Source organism: Periplaneta americana, chromosome 17 (assembly GCF_040183065.1).
Source record: "Periplaneta americana isolate PAMFEO1 chromosome 17, P.americana_PAMFEO1_priV1, whole genome shotgun sequence".
In the NCBI taxonomy this organism is placed as follows: Eukaryota; Metazoa; Arthropoda; class Insecta; order Blattodea; family Blattidae; genus Periplaneta; species Periplaneta americana.
This window is the reverse complement of record NC_091133.1, coordinates 58592217-58618305: the sequence shown is the minus strand read 5'-3', so window position 1 is coordinate 58618305 and position 26089 is coordinate 58592217. Positions and strand designations below refer to the sequence as shown.

At 34.9% G+C, this 26089-nt stretch overlaps 1 protein-coding gene across 3 annotated transcripts in view; it reads right to left on the bottom strand.

The window, feature by feature from the left end:
- Window positions 1-8542: 8542 nt before the first annotated feature.
- Window positions 8543-26089, bottom strand: part of LOC138692705 (proton-coupled zinc antiporter SLC30A5-like) — a 50200-nt gene continuing 32653 nt past the window's right edge. For 2 of the 3 annotated variants that reach the window (XM_069815851.1, XM_069815852.1), the window contains exons 5-14: window positions 25317-25484; window positions 24361-24464; window positions 24032-24219; window positions 21841-22050; window positions 20350-20506; window positions 17481-17663; window positions 16371-16477; window positions 14600-14826; window positions 11772-11900; window positions 8543-8829 (exon numbers count right to left, since the gene is read on the bottom strand). In XM_069815851.1, the coding sequence (XP_069671952.1) occupies window positions 8668-8829; window positions 11772-11900; window positions 14600-14826; window positions 16371-16477; window positions 17481-17663; window positions 20350-20506; window positions 21841-22050; window positions 24032-24219; window positions 24361-24464; window positions 25317-25484 (1635 nt within the window). In that variant the 3' untranslated portion in view covers window positions 8543-8667. The remainder of the gene's footprint in view (window positions 8830-11771; window positions 11901-14599; window positions 14827-16370; window positions 16478-17480; window positions 17664-20349; window positions 20507-21840; window positions 22051-24031; window positions 24220-24360; window positions 24465-25316; window positions 25485-26089) is intronic. The other variant, XM_069815853.1, reaches the window with a different exon arrangement.

Here is a 26089-nt window from a genome sequence, read left to right as displayed (position 1 = left end):
TGTAAGTAGCAATGCTGCCCTTCTTTGCTAAAGCATCCGCATTCTCGTTTTCCAGGATTCCACAATGGGATGGTATCCATTGGAATACAATTCTTTTATTGAGTGTTATTAACTGAGAGGGCATTTTAGTTATTTCTACTGTTTGAGATGAAGGTGTGTGTCTAGAGACTAGAGACTGTTGACAGAATAGAATAGCTTTGGAGTCTGACAATATAACTGCATTCTTAAATTTATTGATGTGGCATAGAAGATTTCTGAGACTTTCACTTATTGCAGTGATTTCTCCATCAAAACTTGTTGTTCCATATCCAAGAGATCTTAAAGTGAGAAGAGACACCACGTAACACCTGCACCTGCTCCTTGTTCCCTGGACATCAAGGATCCGTTGGTGTATAAATGAAGCCAGTTTTGTGGAGGGTACCTAATATGAATTGTTTCTAAAGACAATTGTTTCATTATTTCATTGCTTACTTCTGATTTCAGTTTTTCTTCTGTTAAATTTAGATAATACTCTATATTTAATAGAGTTAAAGAGTTTGGTTTAATTTGTAAGTTTTCTCTTAAATTCGGAATGTTGATTTTCTGTTTTAATTCTTGAACGATGAATATGAAACTTTTTTGAGTTTTTAATCTATAGAGTGGACTGTATGAATGCCAATTGTTTCCTGGTAATCTGATAAGTTTTTCATATTGGATCAGTGCTTTTTCTTCTATTGTCATTTTGATGCTGGTAATATTAGTGAGGAATCTCATAGAGTCTATTGGAGTTGTTTTGATTTCATCAGTAACAAAGTTAGATGAAGGGGATTATTAGGTAGATTATAGGCACTGTAAATTTTTAAATGTTGTTGATTTTTCCATACTTCAATTCTTATTAGTTCTAATTTGTCTAATTTGTCTTTTATGATTTGGAAATTTGTAATTAATTTCTTTGATATACCTGCGAGAATTCCACTACTGATCTGTTTACCTTTGGGTAAGAGTTTCATACTAAAACCTTTAAAATCAAAATATTTTAATTGGTCAGCATTAATTAAGGTTTGCTTCTTGAATAATGAAGATGTCTACATTATTATCTGAAAGTATATAGGCTAGTTCAGTCTTCTTAGCTGATGTTATACCACCAGCATTCCATTATAAGATGTTTAGTTGATTCTGTACCATTAAAGTAGTCCCCGCCCAGAGATCCGATTGGGGGACTATTTTACCTCCGGATAATTTTACCTTAATGGTACTCATTTCATATTGGAGTGGTTAAATGGCAAGTTGTAGCCGATTTAAGTGAACACCATATTTTAACGTTTTGGTGGCTACTTCATCCACACATAATCCCCAGAATATCTGGAGGACCACACCTGCTCTTGGTCGACGGGTCTACTAGACTTAGTTGGGAGATCTTGTTGATCACCAGCTTTCCCTACTTAAGCCACTGGAGAACGATTTTAGTGCCATAGCAGGTCAGCACTAGGAACAGAAAAGTAGAAAGGGTAGGAAGGAAAGTGAAATGAATACCATCCTCGAATGCTCTAATACCATCGGGGTCGAAGAAAGTAAGAGTTCAGTCAGAGGACTGGATAGGAAAGGGTAAAGAGGGAATTAGATATTGAATGGAGGAAAATTATACCAAATTCGGTCATTAACTCATCAAGCTGACCAGTGCTAATTGATGAGTAGCCCCTCCTTTTAGTTCAGCTTGTAAAATTATGCTTACTAACAGCTGCACCACGGGAAGGTAAGGATGGGACATTGGGTATTTGTCCAGGTTGGTTCCTTAAAGCCTTCAATGGAAAGGAATAATGGCTCTGCTCCCTGTATTCGACAAATACCCTTTTGCAGCCAGAAAGAGTTAATTCTACTTTCCTTGCATGGGATGGTTGCATGTACCAAATATTCAAAGAAATTTACATACAAGGTTTGAGATATTAACGGAGGTTTGATTGCAATATACCGGTACCATAGTTTCTTGTCATTATACTATCTCATGCATTTTGGGAAGTGCTACTAGTTCCATCATAAAACCATTGCACAGAGTAATCTAGTTAGTGTAACATTAAACTAATGGAACAATGTCTATGTAGTTTATAAATATTTATTTGTAAATAAGTCATCCAGCATTTCCAATATAGGAACTCTTTTATCATATCATATGGTGAATACAGTGGTTGTGCCAGTCTTTTTAATTTGGAAGGAAGTGAGCATTCGAAAGATCAGAACTTATTCAAGGTGAGCATCCCTCTGTTCTTTTGCTCCTTACCATTGAAATTGTTTCAGTGTAGGCTGGATCATGATTATTACCGATCAAGGCAAATGTGTCTAATATCAGTATTAGTAATGATTAATATAAGATTAATTTTCCATTTAAATATCGTACTAAAAAGACAGAGAAACAAAGATCAGAAAGCTAAAATAACGAGTGACCCAAAAGTTGGTATAAAGTTAGAAGCCAGACAGTATGTAGGCCTACTTGTCTGTCTGCATTTTTCATATAGTCTGTAGGCAGTAGGCATAGACAGACAGAGGCAGTGATGTTGAACCACTTGTTAAATTTGTCGCAGTTCACACAGAACTGGTTGTTAAATTTAATATAAGTTTAAGGCTCAACTCACACGGACCACAGCACAACCACACCACAACCACAAAATAGTGGTACACTTGTGGGTGGTCAGGAATTAGTGGGGAATTAATATGGAAACATATGATGATAACTCATACGGACCACAAACTGAAGTCATTGTCGACGTCTGTGCTCGTGAGTGATCGGTATCACCCACAAAACAACATCAGAATTGTCGCTGTCAGTGGTCGAGCGCAAATCACACAGTGCACCAGATCGACCACTCGCTGCCGACACTGTACCTTTGGAAATGACAGATGCTTTACACCGTATCCTTGGAAATGCTTTCTTGGCAAAGAGGCTTAATTCATACGGACCACAACTTTACGATTATTTTGCAATTTTGTGCTGTGAGAGGTTAATAATTAATATGGAAACAGATAATAGTAACACACGGACCAGAAACTGAAGTCATTGTCGACGTCTGTCGCAATGAGTGGTCGGTATCACCCACAGAGCAACCACACAAAAACTGTAAAATAATCGCAAATTTGTGGTCCGTGTGAGTTGAGCCTACATATTAGCTTTTTACCGAACAAAATCCACTCGCAAAACCTGCACCTAGAAACTGGATCACCTGGTCTTAATTTATGCGTCACTATAACTTTATAGGGTTTTAGTTTTAATAATTTTGTTATTTTCTGAACCGAAATGTAGGAAATTCCTTTTTGTTAAGAAAGCTGACTAAGATTTTTAGCAGAATTATCCAGTCCAAATGCAATGTTATCTAAAGTTTCCCCAATAACCATTCGAGGCATAAAATTGAGTCTTTTGTCTATAACACTTCTTGTTTACCGAAGTTTGTCAAATAAACTATGAACATTTGAATGACTTGAAACATCAACACCAGAAAACTGTCTCTCAAAACGCCTTAATATTTCTCAAGCAGACTAACTTGCACTGAAGGGAGACAAACACGCTCTACTAATTGAAAATTATCTTAATCGGTTTGCTGATGTAGGCCAGGCACGAAAGATTATTAGAACGTAATTGGTGTGGCTCAAACAAAGATTATTTGTTATCTGCCACACACAGCTATTTTTCAGATGTCGCCCAATACATGGAAGATGACAACATGTGTATCGAGAGCAAAAGCACTGTGTTGTGGACCAGGTCCTGGCTGAATTCCTATACATTTACTTATGTATATCTATTTTCATTGATAATTCACATGGTGATTGAATTTGAGTCATTTCCTAAGTAATGAGCAGCCAGGTTACATGAGTCATTAAATGCCAGGGCTAAGTGGCAAAGAAATAGAGGAATTATATATTGTAAGAATACTACGGCATAATTTCTACTGTGGTACATGACAGGACATATCGTAAGGTTTCAATCAATACAACGTTATGAACTACAATACCATAACAAAAATTTTGGATTCCATTACACAGTACATGACCAAAGAAAGAATTAAGGCATTCTGAAAGCAATGCTATGATACAATTTAAACATTATGAAACAGAACTATTTATTCCTTATTACTCTTCTCATTTATGAAAATGAACTCTCAAATTTTTACAGTTTTAAAAGCGGAGTACAAATTTACTAGATCTTTCTTTGGAGATCGTCATAGTTTTACAATAATATAGCAATCTTTGGTACTCCGTTTATCTGACTAATAAGTTGCCAATCAGTGGTCTGCGAATCTAGGAAGGTTGTCATCAATTCAAGAAGGACACGAAGAAAAGCAACAATGAATATTATAGTTGTGAACCTAAAAATGTAATTTTCCCCCTTAAATAAGATAGGAATTATTAGTGCTCCATTTGTCTGTAACAAAAAATTGCGCAATAGAGCATATTTCCTATCCTAGTTATGGTTACATTCACTTGGTAAATCATAAGCTTATATCTGTCATTTTACTAACAATGTATTTCGTAATAAGGAAGATATACTTCAGAGATGGATTCATGATTTATATAATATTTTCCTCAATATCGCTTTATCTCCAAGTTAGATATGTTTCTGTGTTCCATAAATCATATGCTTCATTTTTTACAAAGTGCTCAAAATGAGTTCCTTGCACCTTTACACAAGCCCTGTGATGCCTCATCTTTGACTATCTAATCTGTTAAAAAATTACTGATGTCATATTCACTGACAACCTTATTCAATATGCTATTGAAGCATTTCAATGCTCTCTGTTGGTGTTGAGGCTAAATGATGTGTCCTCCACGACCAACTCTATTCTGGCTGGGAGATTCAATGTTTAAGATAAAATATTAATGACTTGCTGAACGAAATACCACTTGGTGCACATAATTTATAAAGGGTGATTCACAAAGATCGTACAATACTCTAAGGACTGATTTCTGACAAAATTGTGATGAAAAAGTTCATAGTAAAACCTTGGTTTGCGAGTGTTTTGCAAAACGAGTGAATAATGAGGAAACATTTTTGTTTGATAAACGAGCTATGTTTTGCAATACGAGCAGCACGATTTGTACGTAGCCACCAACGTGCTGATGGATCTGCATTGCGAGCAACAAGAGGCAATGGAGGGGATCTTGTCTGAGGAGGAAGAGGAGAAAAGAGCAGACGAATTCCTCACTTCAAATGAGACTAAAGAGGTGTGTGAAAGGTGGGAAGCAGTATACAAAATTTTGTTCAAATTCACCACCCTGATAACATTTTAGCAGTGTGTGATAAATCTGTTTAATGACAACGCTTCCGCAAAATCCTCAAAACGAGGCAAAAACAGATGTCATTGGATAGTTTCTTAGTCAAAGTAAAAGATTCCAGTCAGTCAAGAAGTCAGAAGTGATTCCGTTAGTAATAGTGAAAATATTTGCTTTACATGTTCAAGAAGTTTACTAAGCAGTAAAACAGGTGAAAGATAAACAAAATACAGTAAAGTATTTTGTGTTGAACTATTGTATTGAATTTTACCTAAATTATACTGTATTTTATATCAAATCAGCCCCATTCCCAGGGTTATTTTGAAGTTTTATAACAAGTTGTTTTTTATGGTGATGGGTTGTTAGCCTTCGCCCAAGCCCCAAGTTGGAGGATCATCCCTCATAGGCTGTCTGTGACTGCTTATTCAATATATTCGCAGCTACCCTCCATATCTGGAGGCCATCTTCTCCCAAAAAACCTGAAAGTTAGAATTTATATAACAGTTATATTACTGGTTGTTCTTTATGGTTGTGAAACTAGGACTCTCACTTTGAGAGAGGAACAGAGGTTAAGGGTGTTTGAGAAAAAGGTGCTTAGGAAAATATTTGTAGCTAAGAGAGATGAAGTTACAGGAGAATGGAGAAAGTTACACAATGCAGAACTGCATGCATTGTATTTTTCACCTGACATAATTAGGAACATTAAACCCAGAAGTCTGAGATGGACAGGGCATGTAGCACGTATGGGCGAATCCAGAAATGCATATAGAGTGTTAGTTGGGAGGCCGGAGGGAAAAAGACCTTCGGGGAAGCCAAGACGTAGATGGGAGGATAGAATTAAAATGAATTTGAAGGAGGTGGGATATGATTGTAGAGACTGGATTAATCTTGCACAGGATAGGAACCGATGGTGGGCTTATGTGAAGGTGGCAATGAAACTTCGGCTTCCTTAAAAGCCATAAGTAAGTATAAGTATTTTATATCAAATAAAAGGTTGTGAAACGAATTAATTTGAGTTTGCATTGTTTTTACAGAGAAAGTCGCTTTGATATGCGAGTGTTTTGAAAAGAGCACATTTTCGAAATTAATTATGCTTGTAATCCAAGGTTTTACTACATATCATAATTTTAAAACTGAACTGAAATTTGAACATGGACGTGGAAGTTATGAAGGTATGAGTACAGTTACCAAATAATCATGAGAAAAAATGACAAATTTGTTAAAAAGCAGGACACAAAAAACATTTGTAAAGGTCCTAAATCTTACAACTTTTTAAAAATAAAACAGCCACATTAAGATGCAAAATTGGCATTACATGTTGTTTTATGTAGGCTTATAATAAATACTTATCTGTAAAACAAAAGAAATTTATAAAAACACAGTTAACACAAAAATCAGTACAAATTACAATACTTGTACAACACCTTTTAGTGCCAGCATTGTAGGAAGAAGCAATCAATGAGAATTTCAAGATATTTTCTTTTAAAAAATTTTACATATAATTAACAAAACTATTTCACTATCAGATTTTTTCTGACAGATAACTAATAAAAATTCTGAGGCCTTCATTATACTCGGAAGATAATTTTTTTTTTTTTCCACATTTTAACTGCTAATAAAAAAATTGAAATTGTAGCTAATATAAACCCTGGCACTATACAGGTTAATTGACTGACATAAAATCATTCATAGTTTGAAAGTCACTGTTGTTTTGCGCCTATCTCTAGATATTAATATATTCAAGGACTAATTATACTAAATTGCTAACTTGTTACTGTGTCTAAATCTTCAAGATCTTAGATTCTATGATTAGTACTTTTCATAAAAATACGGAGTTTTCAAAAATAAACATGGACAGAGGACAGACCTTCAAAATATGAGCATGTCCTGCTAAATACGAATGTCTGGTAACCCAGGGTATAAGCATTTAAGTATCGACAAAAATGGTAATGGATTGTTTATAAAGTACATTCACATTATTGCTCACCAGAAAAATTTATATTAAAGCTGGTTTTCAAAGATCCCACCTTCTACAGTTATGCACGTAGTCATCCAAGAGTGAACTGTGCGCGTCAATGTAGTAAGTACACAAGTAATAATTCAAACAAAATTGTCAACAATGGATCCAATTCGCAGTTCGTTGTGAATTTTTACGGAATATTCTGTCCATTTTTCCAAGCAGTGTGAGTTGTTCACAGTACAGTATAATTACTTCTAAATGCTCGAGGGAAGTTCACAAGAATCTACAATACAGAAACACGAACATGATTATTTCCGAAACTATTCAAAATGGGACACATGTATATATGAACTTTTTTCTTCACAATGATATCAGGAATCTATTCCTAGAATATTGCACGATCTTCTTTAATCACCCTGTATACACCTTGGTACTGTTGTTTGTTGTTTAGTCAACTGTCCAAAGATAGGTTGGAACCTCATAAGTGATACCAATTAGGCATCATTCATGAGGCAACTAAGCCAGAAGATAGAGTAGGGTGACCTGTTCCTTTCTCCCTCCATACCATGATACTACTACTCATTATTTTAGTTGGGCTACTAGAGATTTTTTTAATAAGTGACACCTAAATAAATGGACTGAGTTGTTGTTGTTTAGTCAACTGTCCGAAGACAGGTTTGAACCTCATAAGTGACACCAATAAGGCAACTAAGCAAGGAGATAATGGGGTAGAGTGGCTAGTTCTTTTCTCCCTATGGACTGAAGGAGATTTTATTAACTTTCCTCCACGCACCGCGGACTTCAATCCACTTCACTTTTACTTGAAGGGTCATCTTAAATCTATTGTTTATGCAAAACCAATTGAGGACCGTGAAATGGTGCAACAACATGTTGAACAATGTTGCTAATGAATTTGACAAACATCTGGGAATTACTGAACAGGTGAGGAGATTTATGATGAAACGTTGCAGGACTTACACATTTCGGGAATAAGTTATAAGTTTCTGTCTGTTTAGTTAGTTTCTGAATCAGTCTCTGAAGAGAACCCATGTTATGAAAACACAATGTGCCTGTCGTGTGAGAGAGAGAGAAAGTGATTGAATGGGTATTGAGTGAGTGAGTTTTATATTCATGAAAAATTTAACTATGGTATGAGTCGTGGTTATAATCATTATCATCAGCATCATCATCAAACAAATCAAGGACATATTATAATCATGTGACACCATATTTCCAGCAGTACATAAATGACTTTTTATACATATTCTGCATATATTAACTAAAAAAGTACTCTGCATAGGTGTCACTAGTTGATAACAATGTGTGATGTAGAAACTAGAGTAAGACTTTATATTGTAAAAAAATGTTTATTACTTCTTGTGTAGTAAAGACAATAAAGAATAAGTTGATATAATACATTCATAAATATTACACAACAAAAATTATTCCACAGTCCTTGTTGCAAATACATATCAAATGGCCTTCACCATTATCAAAGAATTTCTTCCTTCAACACTAAACCCAAAATCTGCCTTTAACTGAGAACTCAGTCCTGTCATATGTGTGAAATACTGCTCTTTCTCCACCTGGACGTTGAACTGGTAGAAGCCAATCTCTTTGAAGATTGCCGTTACCTGAAATAATACTGTCAGGTAAGTGTTTCATATGAATCCACTGATCACAATAAACTGTATGCATATTATATCATCAAAAAAAAAAATATGAAATATGTAGAACAGTGTATGCCTTTAACAATAATATTATAACTATAATATATTTTGTCTGACGCTTTTCCAATTTGCCACAGGCTAAAGCAATTCACCTTTACTTTTTAACTTTTCTCTAGAATATATCATTAGGAAAGTCCAGGAAAACGAGGAGGGTTTGGAATTGAACGGGTTACATCAGCTGCTTGTTTATGAGGATGACGTGAATGTTTGGAGAAAATCCACAAACAATTAGGGAATTTTACTTGAAGCAAGTAAGGAGCTAGGTTTGGAAATAAACCCTGAAAAAATAAAGTATATGAATATGTCTCGTAACCAGAACATAGTACGAAATGTAAATATAAAAATTGGAAATTTATCCTTTTGTAAAGGTGGAAAAATTCAAGTATCTTGAAGCAACAATACAAAATAAATGAACTCGAGGGAAAATTAAATGCAGAATAAACATGGGAAATGCCTGTTATTATTCGGTTATCATCCAGTCTGCTCACGAAATATCTAAACGTTAGAATTTATAAAACTGTTATATTACTGGTTGTTCTGTATGGCTGTGAAACTTGGGACTCTCACTTTGAGAGAGGAATAGAGGTTAAGGGTATTCGAGAATAAGGTGCTTAGGAAAATATTTGGGGTTATGGGGGATGAAGTTACAAGAGAATGGAGAAAGTTACACAACGTAGAACTGCATGCATTGTATTCTTCACCTGAAATAATTAAGAACATTAAATCCAGACGTTTCAAATGGGCAGGGCATGTAGTAGCTATTTATGGGTGACTCTAGGAATGCATATAGAGTGTTACTTGGAAGACCTGAGGGAAAAAGACTTTTGGGGAGGCCAAGGCGTAGATGGGAGGATAATATTTAAATAGATTTGAGGGAGGTGGGATATGATAGTAGAGACTGGATTGATCTTGCTCAGGATAGGGACCGATGGCGGGCTTATGTGAGGGTGGCAATGAACCTCCAGGTTCTTTAAAAGCCATTTGTAAGTAAGTATAATATTTCATTATCGTCACTACTATTCCAAGGGTAATGTTTCGATCTGTTCTATCTGCAAATAATTTTAAATTTGATCATATCATCATTTCTTGGGTTATCCTACTAATCTTTCACCTTTCTGGGGCAAAGTAATATGCAGCTATGGTTTTACATATATTATGCATATATTTTAATTACTTTTTGCATTTTAGTTCTTTTCTAACAGCTTCACTTCTTCTCCTGTCCATATAATTTGCTATATACCCAGTGATTTAGTTGAAAAAATATATTTACAGGAATTTACCTTAGCAATTCAGCAATCATGAAATTCACTCCTACTGGGTATCAAGTTCAACATCCTTATGTTTCCGACATGCATACATTTTTATTTTCTGGAACAGCATTCCGATACATTCCGGTCCAGCTAAACCATTGTATACACCTCAAGAATTTTATTTCTACCAGTAAGCTTACAATTCTTTCTTGTTCTTTTGTTAATATACTTCAGTTTCAATTGTATATAATAAAGTCATCATCTTATACAAATTCAGCACGGTTTTCTTACGAACCTTTCTTTCTAACGTAAAGATTAAAGGTATTCAATTTATTTTCTACATAATCCAAATACATGAATGCATTTACTTGCTCTCAAATTTCCATATGTATTTCAATATTAAATCTTGGCTGGTGGCATCCGAGAACAGGGCTGCCAACTGTCAGTGTTTTCTAAGGTTTGTCAACTTGTCAGTGTGCAGTACCTGTTTATCAGGTTTTTTCACAAGTGTTGTGCCAATCTCTATTTTGTATTATTCGATTTATTTCAATTTTCAATTTACATTTTTATAGACACGACAAAATAAAACTCAATTTCGTTCCTCAATGAAGATAGACAGAATTCTCTCTTCTATTGTTTGTTGCAAATTAAACTATGAGGGAAATGCCATGAACAAATGTTTGATGAAAAATATTTTAATAAAGCCAGACATACCACTAAAGAGTATAATAAAAGTAATTCATAGTAATCTGGCTGTATTTATTGTGTTTTCACATTTTCAAAGCTGAATAACTTATTATTGTATGTATGGTAATGTAATTTATAATTTTATCTTACAAAAATAATAATTAGTGATGTCAGTTTATTTTTGTTGTTAGCTTTCTTGAACACGAATACCAGCTTATTCCAGAATTTTAATTTGGCAGCCCTGCGAGAAACATAATTGTTTTTGTTTCATCTATAAATATTTTCGTATTAAAATTAACTTGTTAATTTAATTTAAACAAACTAATTAATTTTCTCTTCAATTAATAACCACTTCATCGCCCATAAATAATAATAAACTTGTGAAAATTATCGATAAAAGAGGGAGCAAGCATTGGTGCGTTGTTAATACAAGGTATAGACCAGCGTGTCAGACAGAGACTAAACGGAGCGGAGCGCTCCACTAGACCGGTTGCGTGCTCCAGTGTTTCCACAGACATAAGCAAGTTCACGCTCCGATCTAGCTCCACAACTGGTTTTGGAGCTTACAACTCTGACACTACTGGTATAGACAGTACTTTTTCCATTGTTGTTAATGAATGATTAACAAGGAATTCATAACGTTTCGAAGATTGGCTCTATCTTTGACTTTAGGCGAAAAAGAGGGGATAGGAGGTGAAGAGGTATGAAGATGTAGCCAATCTTCGAAACATGTGAATTCCTTATTGAATAACAACAGTAGAAAACATTCTACCTATACCTTCTCGTAGTAAAAAATATGTAGTTAATATTAAATTGTTTTATTGTTTTCAACTAAATTTAAGCAATTTCATGTGTATTTATGAATTAAAAAAAAAAGGCGAACGAGAACTCCCACTCTTCAGCACATACCTCCTGAATAATTTTCTGTTCGCTGGCTTCTGGTAAAGCCTGCACATGAATAGAACCAATGATCATGTCTGAGGAATGTTGCCAAAAATGCGGCTGACGAATTCCAATAACACCTTCCAGTGCAGACACCTACAAAAACAAAATAAACTCCCACTTAGACAAATCTTTACTCTAAAACAGTTTGAATCAACAATTCTGCAAATTCATGAAACTATAATTTCTACAGAGAAAAGTACAAGTTCCAACACCCAGTAGAATACTCAAAATCCACTGAGAGATAATAGTACATTATGCAATTAGTAATTAAGACGCTCGTATGAAAATTATGAAACTCACGCTCGTTTCATAAACATACTCGCGTCTTAGTTACTACCATTAAAGGCAAGTTTCATACGACTTTTTTTGCTCGACCATATTTCTAACTTGAAATTATTCATAAGTATTCATGTTATTCTTATCTGACTGGGGGGCAGAACTGACCTTGTGCAATATCTCGTAAATTGTGAGATGTGCGCAGACGCGAAAGTATTGATTTTTTCCGAGACACAAATGTCATTGACCTTGATATAATCTAGAGAGTAAAATAAACATTAATCTTGATACAACCTTGAAAATGATTTAGACATTGAAAAACGAGATGACAAATTGAATTTATTTGAATATTATTTACAATTAACGCTAATTATTATAGTAACAGAACATAACCTTCTGCAGCAGTATTGGATTTCCAGCCTCCGTGACGTGTCGCTGGTTGTCTTTCGATTGCATATCCGAGAATAATTTATTATAATTATAATAATAAGCGATATTTGCGCTTTCATATTGCTACAATGGTGCTTTCTGATTGGTGGAACACCTAAGCTTTAATGAATAGGTGTACTTTAATGAGGTCCATTAAAGGGCTGCTACCAGGTGTATAATTACTACATTTCGGCATGGTCGAGCATAAAAGAAAATATGAAACTAGAAATATCTCCATCTGAAAAATGTTATTATAATTGTACGTAATTCATAAATATCAGAGTATGTTATCTGTCAGTGACATATTCAGAAATAATATGATTTTTATTCATACAATAATTGTTATGGTTTATTTTTCTCATTTGTTTTTGTTTTTTCTAAACACAACTTTTTTCATAGGAGTCAAATGTTATTTTTAAATTGCTGGATAAAATTAAAAATAATATTGTATTAAAGAAATACTGATGTGCAACATACAATAGAAACAAATCGTAAATACAACAGATGTGAAAGTCATTTACACAGTGTTGTAAAGTTGTGACGACATATTTAAAACTGGTTAGCTATTGTTTGATGTTATGTAGACCACGTTACATCTGTCTGATGAATGTAATAAAAATATGAAATAGCAAAGTCCTTAAACATAAATATTTAGAACACATTTGATTAGAGTTAATAATTAGCAAGCCACTGTACTGTCTATATCTAATGTAGGCTTGGACAAAACTAAACACTTCACCATATAAATTTAATTACTTTTGCATATTTATAATGGTGTAACTAACACAGTCAAGTACTCGCCATTCCAGTGAAGAAAAATGTAAAGACTAAAGAGGTAATGTAGAGACTCTTTCTTATCAGTCTATCAGAGCAAAGTCATTTTATATGCCGTAAATCTATGAAATGGATCTCCCAGCAGAAAGCCATGCTAAGGTTTTATCACCCTTTAAAATCCATTGCCCTCCACTAAGTTTGAACTCGCTATTATAGGACCACCAAGGACGACACAATTTATTGTCAAAATTTTAAACACAGTGAAACCTCTCCTTACGGACACCCCCAAGATACGGACACTCCTCAAATATGGACAGATTTTTATGTTTTAACTGAAATAATATAGAAATAATGATAAATTTAACTCTCCTTCACGGACACTCTCAGACACGGGCAAGGACAGCTGTTTCACAGTCCTAAAGCCTCTTGACTGCGGACAGACCTTGGTTTTCAAGACCTAATGTGTTACAAAAATGGAAAATTTAGTTTTGAGAACTGTACAGAAATTCCTTAACATGAAAGAAGACAATAAGGGTCTCGTAGGCTACCACTAACCCAGCCGGCTACCCCTTGTTAACTGGAAGTGATGGATAAACAGAGTCATAAAATTTAACCTGTCTGATGGGTCTAAGATTCCCGCTATCGTGAAATTGTATTCGACACATGATTGGGTTAGTAGGACTTTTCTTTTCTCTTCAATCAGTTGTTCGGTTTCGAGAGACATGGCACCTGAATGTAAAGGTTAAGTTGAAAACTGTAAATTACAGTACTGCATAACTGTAGACATAGAATAAAATTGCATGGCACAGTACTGTATTTTCCTCTTTCAATCTTATCTACTGTAGTTCAAAGTTACTGTAGTATACTGCATTTAGAATTAAACTACAGTAATACAGTTCATTTAAAACGTGAAGGGATACATAATGCATATTATAAATTTACTGTTAGAATGGGGAGCCTCCCTCCCAATAAAGGACACCTCCCAGATGCGGACAGATTGTTACATCCCTTCGATATCCGTAAATGAGAGGTTTCACTGTAAACGTGTCTATCCCTATTAAGTTCAGGTTCAGCCTGGCTTACTGTTGAGACAGGTTCTTTAGATCCGTAAACAACCTGTAGTACTTAGTAGGGATATTCACTGCATTAGCTTTTAGCTCCTACCCCTGCAATGCAGCACCTTTGAACGTAGTAAGTTTTATTTTGGAGCTATGAGGCTCACCATGAATGAGAAATTGAAATAAGGCTGGCTGTTCACACATACGGGACCACTGAGAAGTTTCAGTGACACAATACATATTACAGTATACAACCTTGCTTAGAGCTGCTGGTAGTCTGTCTTGCACTCTCAGAGGCGTTCGTAGCAGAAGTACAAGTGCCGAATTCTTCAGGAGAGGCAGTACACTCATAAATATCAAGATGGCTATAAACATGGAACACAATGGATCTGCTATATACCAGCCAAACTGTTCAATAAGGATAGATGATACGATAACTCCAACACTGCCCAATGTATCAGCCATTACATGAAGAAAAACACCTGTAACAATAACGAGTATTAGGTTGGTGCATAAGTTCGTAGCGTTTTTTCTGTACTTTCATTCATTTAATGACACAGCTACCATAGCGACGAAATGCTGCACCAACCTAATATATTGTACTATTTTGGTAGGTTATTTAAAGATAATAATATCAACTGACTGTGAGGTTATCTAGCATTGGTGGAATTGAAGAGATGGAGTCCATTTTCTCTAAAAATGTAGATGATCGGGTTTGATACTGGGATACTCATATATTATTATTTCCGTTACGGAAAATATATGCCAACATTGCCTTCATACGTACTTATTTAATTCTTAGTAACCACACACTAAATAGACAATATACGAGGCGCGTTCATAAAGTAACTTTCCCACTCGTCCCACAGCTAGCAAACCATATGTTGCGCGAAGCAACTGCATGTACGTGATAGAGTAATGTCCTGGGATGGCGCATGCGCTAGCGGAACTTCCCAAGTGTTCTCAGTAGCTTCGTTTCATTGGTTGAAGATGGACGTTCCTATTCCAGCTCCCGCCGAGTATGAAGTGTGCTCAGTGGAATGCACAGGGCATAGCGCTGATTGAAATTTATCGTCAGCTGTGCCAGGTCTATGGGCCTAACGTCATGAGCAAGCAGATGGTGCCTTGCTCCACAAGGTCGTCTGTGATGATGGTTGGCCTCCCACTGCGCTCCTCGTCATGCACATTTTGGCGTCCTGCAGCAGCAACGCACCATCTGCTTGCTCATGACGTTAGACCCATAGACCTGGCACAGATGATAAATTTCAATCAGCGCTATGCCCTGTGCATTCAAAAACTTTATCACTTAGCGCACTTCACATATGGGAGCTAGAACAGGAACGTCCATCTTCAACCAATGAAACGAAGCTCTGAGAGCACTCGGGAAGTTCCGCTAGCGCATGCACCATGCTAGGACATTACTCTATCACGTACACGCAGTCGCTTCGCGCAACATATGGTTTGCTAGCTGTGGGACAAGTGGGAAAGTTACTTTATGGACGCGCCTCATATTATGTAACAGACCACTTAAATACTGTAGTTTCTAGAAGAGGAAGCCACTGGAATGATTTTAGTATGGAGTAATGAGGAGGGCTTCTTTCCTGAGCTTTCAGGTTCGAAATTCGCTTGGGAAAATTTCCTGGTTAGGATTTTCCTCACTTATTCAATTTCAAAGCAAATATCAAATGGTACCATGGCGAATGACCAGACTATTTTGTTACCACTAATTACATAGACACTAGATAGCATCGAGATGATACAGCTTCGCCAAAAAACTGATTAAGAATAGCAGGTAAGAACCTGATTTCTTTATGTTTTATATAAAACAGAATTTTAAATGCTTATGCATTGACGGTTCAAATAAAATTATATGGAACTTCTCTAAAGAAAAGGAATCATAATTAGACAGTATATAGAGAATAATAAAAAGTAAGATAAGTACATTATACATACATTTCAATAACACATACTGATACTATTTTAATCAAGAAACTTATAATAATTTAAGGATGACGATTTACTTTACCTTCCATGTTTGCATTGTGTGAATGCCCGTGTGCTCCTACAGAATGACTGTGGCCGTAACTAGGACCATGTTCATGACTGTGATTATGCCCATGACTATGACTGTGCCTAGAACAAGTAGTATGCGAGAATTATATGAACACTCTGGTACACTTGGAGTTACAATCGTTCGTCTTTATGTGTGTGATACATGGAAAGTAAGAAAACAAGTATAAAAAAAAAGCTACATTCATTTGTAAACAAATTTCTTCCTCCTTCAGTGAAGCTATTTTCTTCCTGTCCCACAACCAATATTTTCCACATAACCTATGGGTCGAGTGGCATTCTCAAGCACACTTCATTCACATATGGTACTTGTCATGTAAGAATTGTTTTATGTTGTTGTTTTCTAATGCCAGGCGTTTGACAATAAAGTCATTTGACCTCTTGCACTTCAATATTTTTCAAAGATATTATCATGGCCAGCCACTGAAGCACAGATTTTGAGGTGTTCCGAATCCATTTCTTGGTTTGAGTTGCACAATGGGCAAAAATTTTAAATTTTTTTTCAAAACGAAAAGTTACATATTTTGTTCAGATCAAATTTCTGCACATTTAAAGGATAAACATAAAATTCTTTCAATCATTTATTATTATAATACACTGCTCTTTTAAAGTGACTGAGCATATTGGGAATTAAATCAATGGCTTTCCCAAAATATGCTATGTAATGTTTCATATAAAACAATTTTTATCTCGAAAAGGAAGGAATTGTATTAAACTTTTTGTTTGAAATATCGCAAAGAATAACCCCCCTGAAATTAATGACATTACTTACGGTTTACCCAGTATACAGCATAATTATATTTTTTAACAATTACCTATTGCCTTCTTTGCAAATATGAATTATATTAAGAAGACTTTTCTTTTAAGTGAGTGAGTTGTACAGCGTATACATTAGAGATTGCTAGAAGTTCTCCTTCACCAATTTCGATCTTAAACAAATGCTACATGTTGTGGAGGGGAGGAACTTAACAGAAATTTTTGTCCCAAATCCATCATTGTACTGTGAATAGCTTTTTGTTGCACTATTAAGAGGATACAGGATAACTGAAATATTTAAATTACATACCTAAATGCTAGAATTCCGACTAGATTAACACATAATCCACCAACTGAAACCACCAACAATCTTTGTGTGCTGATATGAGGAGGATCCAATAAACGGCTCACAGCTTCAGAGAAAACAAATAATGAAATTACCATCAAGAAGAGACCATTAACGAATCCAGACAAGTCTTCTACTCGACCATACCTACAAAGACAATGAAATATGTAAATAATTTTGTAACATTTTTATCAACACAAAAATTAATTTTCAGTATTTCATAAATCAAAGAACCAGCCTTTAATTATTATTTATTCTTTTAATTATTTACTTCCTATTATGATAATAAAACTAATGTTCATGGAGACTATTAAAAGCCAAAATGTAAAATAAAAATTATTAATTACACTTTTCAATATTGTGGGTGTAGTAATTGTACGTGGAACATTTTCAAAATGTAATTATAATAGGAAGTCTACTTATAGTCTCTCAGACCTTTTCAGAAAAGCATATGAATATACTAAAACATTTGAAAATTAACGGCAACACCATAATTTTTTTAAAGTTAAATCCACTAGAAAGATTTTAACACTTCAGAACTTAAATGTAGTCTTCTGCCATGTCAAAGACACGTTGACAAACATGTGGAAGACAGCATAGGCCTATTCATCTGCTCCATCATTTTGTGATAGTTATTTCACAGACTGCTCTAAAGCTGTTGGGATTTCTCTTTAAAACCATGTGTCCCACTGTGTTTCTTTAATTTTTGGTAATCACATGGACTCACGTCCGGTGAATATGATGGATGTTCAAGAACTTTCCAATTCCACTTTTCCAACAGACTGGTCACTGAGATAATATGAACATCCTGTTTGTATCTACTGGATGCCCTTCCTTTTTGAAAGACGTTCTCTCATCTGGTAACAATCCAGTACGGCAGAGCTTCCTTCAGACAAGTTTCTTTCATGTATTTTTGCCATGAGCAAAAACACCACTGTTTGTACTTATTAAATATTCCTTTAAAGCAGTACTAATTACTGTGTTTAAGAAAATCTCTACCATAAAATTTATGACATTTTGCATATAACTTCTGTGTTCAACAATGATTGCTCTATCACATACTATAAGTTTCTGATGGTCAAAAGTAGAATACGGTAACAGATTCTTAGCAATAAGCCAATAATTTTCAAATGCTTTACAGCAGTGGTCGACAAAGATTACGTCATATAAAATGCAGCCCGCAATATACAGCAAAGGGGAAGGTGGGAGGGGGAGGATACCCAAACTGCCAAATTGCTTAACTTTGAATGAACAAGTGATGGCTAAAGGGAGGGAGATCATAACTTACCCTTACGCCCTGCTTGTGTATTGAAGGGTTGACTCGCGAGTCAAGAAATGCTGACCACTGCTCTGCAGTCTATATAAAACTAGAAAGGTACTGAAGTTCAGTGGCTTCAAGGCGTCACCATGGTAACCGCTCAAACCAGCCAATCAGAGTCCATGCTGACTGGTCGGCATTGCCGAAAGTTTCACAGCAAGCACGTGGTAGCAAGATGATATTTTAAGAGACAAAGATCGGCCTCTTATTTCCGTACAACAGGTGATAAACTGAACTGTAGAGACATTCAAAATAGAAAAGATCACCGTTGTCAAAACAGGAAAGGAGAAATTCAAGTTGAATGAAGAAAAGAATGAGCTTTCCCGATTTGAAACCTCGGGAAAGAAAAGGTCAAACGACAAATTTAGATTCTATCCAGGAGGAAGAAATTCGATGGCATGCATATTTATATTACGACAGGAGGATCCTACATTTGAAAAAGCTGCGAGATGCAGATCTCTTCCATAAGGTGTTAAATGAAGAAAACTGACATTGTCTTTGCTACTTCTTGCCATTCCTCGTGATTCTGTAAAACAAGCTTCCACTTGAGTATAAATTAACTAGGAAAGACAATATATTGCCTGCGTGAATTTTTTAAATTACTGTTCATATTTTTAGGAATATAACTTCATTTAATGATATGATCATGAAGGGACTCATTTATTATCCATCTTTTAGGATCGTCATCTTTTGCCCTATTTTCGTCATCAGGATGAACTGAACTAGGCCTAATTGTTTCCACGACATTATTACTGATACAACTATCTGAAACACCTGGCTCAGTTAAACCACATGCCCCGCCGCATATTTTCTGTACTGTTCGCCACATTATGACACTCTGATGTATGTAGGCCCAACATTTCTCTACAATACATTATAGTCCATGGGACTAAAAACTGCATCTTTCCTTTATAACTTTAAATTTATTAACATGAAATCTGGATTGTGGTTTATACTATATATTTCTTGCACACTATATACCATATTTGCATTCACTCATACTTTTATTATTATTATTATTATTATTATTATTATTATTATTATTATTATTATTATTATTATTATTATTATTATTATTTAGTTGGTTATTTAACGACGCTGTATGAACTACTAGGTTATTTAGCGTCGATGGTATTTGGCGAGATGAGGCCGAGGATTCGCCATAGATTACCTGGCATTCACCTTATGGTTGGGGAAAACTTCGGAAAAAACCCAACCAGGTAATCAGCCCAAGCGGGGACCGAACTCGCGCCCGAGCGTATTATTATTATTATTATTATTATTAGTCTAGTCAAAGAGTACCATATGATACATATTTACAAGTTTACCGAGTTTGTGACAGCTGCTCAGTTCCGACACCGCAAGCAGCCGATGCAAACAGATACACCACACAACTTTATAACGTTGCTCCCTTCCCTGTATGAGAAAGAGAACTTTCAATACCTTTCTAGTTTTATATAGACTATAGTAATAAATATTTTTTTTTTTACATAAAAGATTTTATAGACTTCTTACCCATATGAGAAAGTTTTGGAAGGCTTCCAGCGTGCCATGACAGAGGCAAGTAGACCCATAATTAGAGCAGAACAATCAAATAGCATATGGAAACCATCTGATATAAGACCGAGGCTATTGGTCCATATGCCATATAGGAACTCTATGGCCGTGAAACCTGTTGAAATTCCAGATTTCATAAAACAATAACATCTCAATTTTTTTAATTCAAAACACTTTGTGTAAAAAATTAACCGAGAAAACAAGGAAGGAATCACAAATAATACTGTATTTTATAAGACTATGGCAGTAGCAATATTGTTGCTGTACGCAAGAGAGATTTTAACAGCGAACTTCTTATTAAATGGATAAATAGGTCCCTAAAAATGCATATATAAAAGAAAAACACGGATAATTGGAAATACATAAATTTATCAGTAATTGACACTTCCATTAAGAAGGGAAATACACACTGCATTACATTTAATACTCAGTTTGCTTTTGCTTTCAATTTATATTCGCTCTTATAACTGTTCTCAAAATTATCATCATCATCATCATATCCCTCACGTATTAGACCCTACAGGATCTGTTACGGTCTCATGCAATTATAAGATTTTTATTTGCAGTAAATCATAATTCTGTTGTTGATTTCAGTCAGTCAGTCAGTGAATAAATAAATGAATCAATCGATCAACCAATAAATCATAAAAATCTTTGTCTTGCTGCTTCAATCAAGTTTCCCTTTCCTCTGTTCTTTGAAATGCTTCATTCTATTGAGCATGTCTTTGATCAAACAAACACATATTAATTATTTCCAAAAATGATCAGATAAATTGGCTAGCACACACTGAATATGAACATTAATAAAAATATGAACTCATATATGGAAAATACATAAACTGGATAATTTGGACACAGATAACCGAAAACATTGTCGTTGTCATCAATATCATCATCATCCCCATCGTCATCACCATCAACATCCTCACTGTCACTATCCCACCACTCACTACGTTAGTGTCTGCCTGAGTGGTTATGTCGCATCTCTGTTTCCCCACCCATTTCTGTTGCGCTGTGTAGGTTTGTGGCTGGGCTGTCTTAGCTATTTACTGAAAATATTTGCTGTTCGCAAGTGAGACTTCTACATAATATTACACAACTGTTTAAAATAGCTTAAAGAAAAGGGCCCCTTGCAAAGAATTACCGCTGATAGGATGGAAAGAGGGATGCAGATAGATAAAGAAAGAGACGAAAAAGAGGAACAATATTTTTGTACAAATCCTGAAAAGTGGAATTAATATAATAAAACCAGTTTTGAAAATATGTAATGATCTACTCAAGACTGAACTTAATATTCTTATACACGTACCAAAAACAATATTCATTCTGTGTTGCAGAAATTAGAAGCAATAAATATAATAACATCCAAAAAGTATTCAAAGGTTATTAAAATCTTACATAACATAGACAATTAATATATAAAAGAATGCAATTAGTATTTTAACTTACTCAAATTTAAGCAAAGGAAGTAGAAGATCCGTCTGCTGTTATGGTCCATCAGTATCTGTTTCAAGAATGAACTCGCCACCATTAAAACTGATCGCGAGGTTTGGTGCAAAGCACTGTTGGTAAAATTGTACAAAGGAAGACCTGTGGCAGAATAACCTATAAATGAACCTCTTGCTCCTCCTTTTGTAGTAGATGTAAGACCTAGAGAAGCTAAACAGAATATAAATGTGACAACGTAGTCCATTAGTATTCGTTTTATAAAGAATGAGAACATGAGATCTAGAAGAAATATATTTCTTAATTTATCATGTTTATAGTTTTATATTTACAACAAAGATGAATGAAACATTACATAAACATGAAATTAATACTGAGTAATCCAGTCAGTAAATCGACCACCATGAATATAGGTTAATATATGCTAGCAACGCAAATTTCTCATTATTGTTAATGCACTGCAACAGCATCTGATTTCATATGTACAGATACTTGCCCCAGATAAGCAAGTAGATGCTAAAAGCATCGATCCTCTTGTTCTAGACATTTTTAGCATCAGGAAATGAAACTAAGCATCAGTTGCTGTAGTTCATTTGAGAAATTATTATGATGAACATCTCGATCCAGGGGCGTAATTACAGGGTGGGTGGACTGGCAAATATCCAGAGGCCTACAAGGTGAAGGAGGCCATTCTATTATTATTATGTGAATAAATGTGCGATTGCTTCTTGAACTTTGCTTCTGTCAAGCCAAAGTATGCATCATTAGACAAATATGAGTGCCCAGATACAAAGTGCTAAGTGAGGTAAGACTTGCTTCACTTGTCATCACACAAAATGATAATCTGTTTCAGTATTCTGGTAAAGTGCTGTCATCTATTGTCAAACCATAAAATAATAGATTCATTTAATTATTCATTTAGAAAGATCTTACACTGCTATACCTATTAAATCTTAAATTTGCAAATGTTTAATTTTTGGACTTGCACCACTTATATTTCCAGCACCTCATAAATACAGAGTGAATAAAAAATACTGGGACAAACTTTGGAGGTGGGTTCCTCATACCAAAACAAGGAAAAAAAGTCATATAAACATATGTCCGGAATAGCCTGGTTTATGAGTTATGATTGAAAAATTACGTTTCGAGGTACACACCAACAACATACAGACCCAGAAACAAAATTTGGGCCACCTGAATTTTAATTCTGGGTCTGTCCATTGGTTACAATTATGTATGGACTGGTAATGTAGATGACTGTCTGATAGATCCATATGTTCTGCCATAACATCTCAGAGGCGATGTCTACAGGGATTTAATTGTGAACATTCTTCCAGACCTAATACAGAATGTGCCCATGGCAACACGAGCAAACATGTGGTTTATGCATGATGGGGCTCCACCACATTTTAGTTGCATTGTTCAAGCTCCACTTGCTAATATCTATCATGACCGATGGATTGGTAAGGGAGGATCAGTTCCATGACCTGCATGTTTGTTCAATCTGAATCCTTTGGAATTTTATCTGTAGGGACACCTCAAAGTCCCAGTGTATGCAACGGACATTCACAATAAAGAGAGACACTTCATCGACGTGTTGTACAAGCCTGCGACACCATTCTACACGTAATGGGATCTTTGAAAGGGTAAGACAGTCCATGTTTCGACGTGTCCATGCATTTGTAGAAGCAGGTGGAGCACATTTTGAACATTTCCTGAGTTGACAATGTTTCATTGTATGTAAATGTAGTCCATATGAAACACTATACTTTGTACTTTGAATAACTCATAAACTGGGCATTTCCCGACATATATTTATATGACATTTTTTCTCATTTTGATGTGAGGAACCCGCCCATAATGTTTGTCCCAGTATTTTTTATTCATCCTGTATGACCACTGGCTGAGAAGAAACTGCCTACTGAAGGATGCACTGGAAGGAATGGTGAACGGGAGAAGAGTTTGAGGCAGAAGATATCAAATGATAGACAACATTAAGATATATGGATCATATGAGGAGACAAAGAGGAAGGCAGGAAATAGGAAGGATTGAAGAATGCTAGGTTTGCAGTGAAAGACCTGCCCTTGGGTAGAACAATGAATGAATGAATATATGCATATATACATTTCTGCATTCCCATATGGTTGTCAAGGAAATACAGTATTTACTTTTTCTCGATACAGTCCAACTTACCTAGAATGAACAGTCCACATGCAAAAATGCTTCCTCCAGACATTGTATGTTCCTCTATTGGAGTAGAAAACAAATCTTCGTCGATATCATTTCTTTGAAAAGACAACGATTGCCACAACATTGCGGCTATCAAAGCCCATATAAACAGTGAAATAGAACCAATTCTTGCAACTCGGGGCACATCCAGCCTACAGGGAAGGTAGAAAAAATGTAATTCTAATCTTCACACTATCAATTCCGTAATGTTGTCCAGATTCAATTTTCAACTGGATAAAATTCACGGAATCTAAACAAAATCATATTATATCTTGATTAGGCATTAATCTTACCTTTGAATGCATACAACATCCACGTAGTAATTGATTACAAATATTAATGTAGCAACTATAAGAAAGTGAAAAATCATTGATGGAAAGGACATAGTTCCTTTTACCTGTAAAAATAAATACCCTTATAATTATATTAGCATTTTGAAAAAACTAACAAAAAAAATAAATTATATATGCAAGTGCCAACAATTTTTAAGTGGAAAAGACTAAAATACTGAATTTAAATTTGTTTTTCAAATACTCAAAAATAACCATGTGAATTTCCAATATAAAAAGCGAACACGTTTTCACGTTGTTACAAGTACAGTATTTATTTATATAATCTTACAATCTAACTAAATGTATGTTATAGTATTGGTCATTCGCATTACGAAAACTAAAGCTAAACCCTATAAACATTTGCTTATGGTACTGTCATCATTTACTTCTAATGACAAATAGATTCCAGTTTAGGAGTTTACGAGTGAAGTAACTGTGGTTCTGCAGATGAATTGTGAAGTTCATGGATTTTTGTAGTTGAACAACTATGAATACGGATATATATTCTAGTTCTCATTGTGAGTATATTGTACTTTCCAACCATCTCTGCCCTTTTCGCGCTGTGTACAATGCTACAATCAGTCGCATATTTACAGTATCTCGAGTAATACTATAGATTAGACTAGATTAGACTAGACTAGACTAGACTAGACTAGACTAGATTAGACTAGATTGCATTAAATTACATCTTTATTAACAGATAGGCCTAGAATTATAAGCATTTATGGCATTGTATAGATATAAGTGACAGTGAAAGTTTCTGATCATTTACTATATTATCAGTATCATTATAGTACAATGATGTTTAAAATTAAATATATCGTGATTGTACTCATAATATCTTTTTGAATTCATCTGCACAAATCTGCCTGGTAGTAATTTTATTATAACAGAAATGTTCGTATCTATATTCTCACCTGAGTGAATACTATTATAATCATCCATGGGAAAAGTAATAATCCTTCAAACAATGTTACAAGAGAATGTAGTCTCTTCAGACCTCCAACATCTGCTGCAATACGCTTTCCAATAGCATTCACACCAACTTGTATGAACAGTAAGAGAAACAGCAACATCACGCCAAGCTATACAAAAGTGGAATAAAGTGTGAAGCAACATTTTAGTACAGTATTTGAATTCTGTAAAGCAGCTACAAACAGTGGTTCAATAGACATGTTGCTGGTACAATATTTTATACTTTATGACGGAAAGTAGCAAGTGCAAAGTTCTGAATTGATTGTAATACACGATTAAGAAGAAAAACATTTATTCATTCTATTGAAACAAATAAATGAAGCTGCTTGTGATCAACAAGTTGCTTTAAGACACAGCTGACATGTACGTACCTAAATGCCCACAACTTACCAATTGTTATAAGTGTCAGATAAGTGTACAACCAATCTGTGCCTTTCCGACTTTAAGGACATATCAGATAATAGGCATTTTTTCTTTTACTTCTAGACTAGGGTGTTATTTTAAAATCATAAGCCTATAAAATAAATGTGAAAATCACTTCAAATGGCAAATGTAATCAGATTCTTCAATTAATATATCTACAAGGGCTATCCGGAAACTAACTTCTATTCTCATGTGGCACGCCAACTTTTGTCAATTGTTCTACTTCTACGTCACAGGTGCTATGGTAGACAGGAACTGGACTAAAGAAAATCAGACTCAAAGACATGCAATA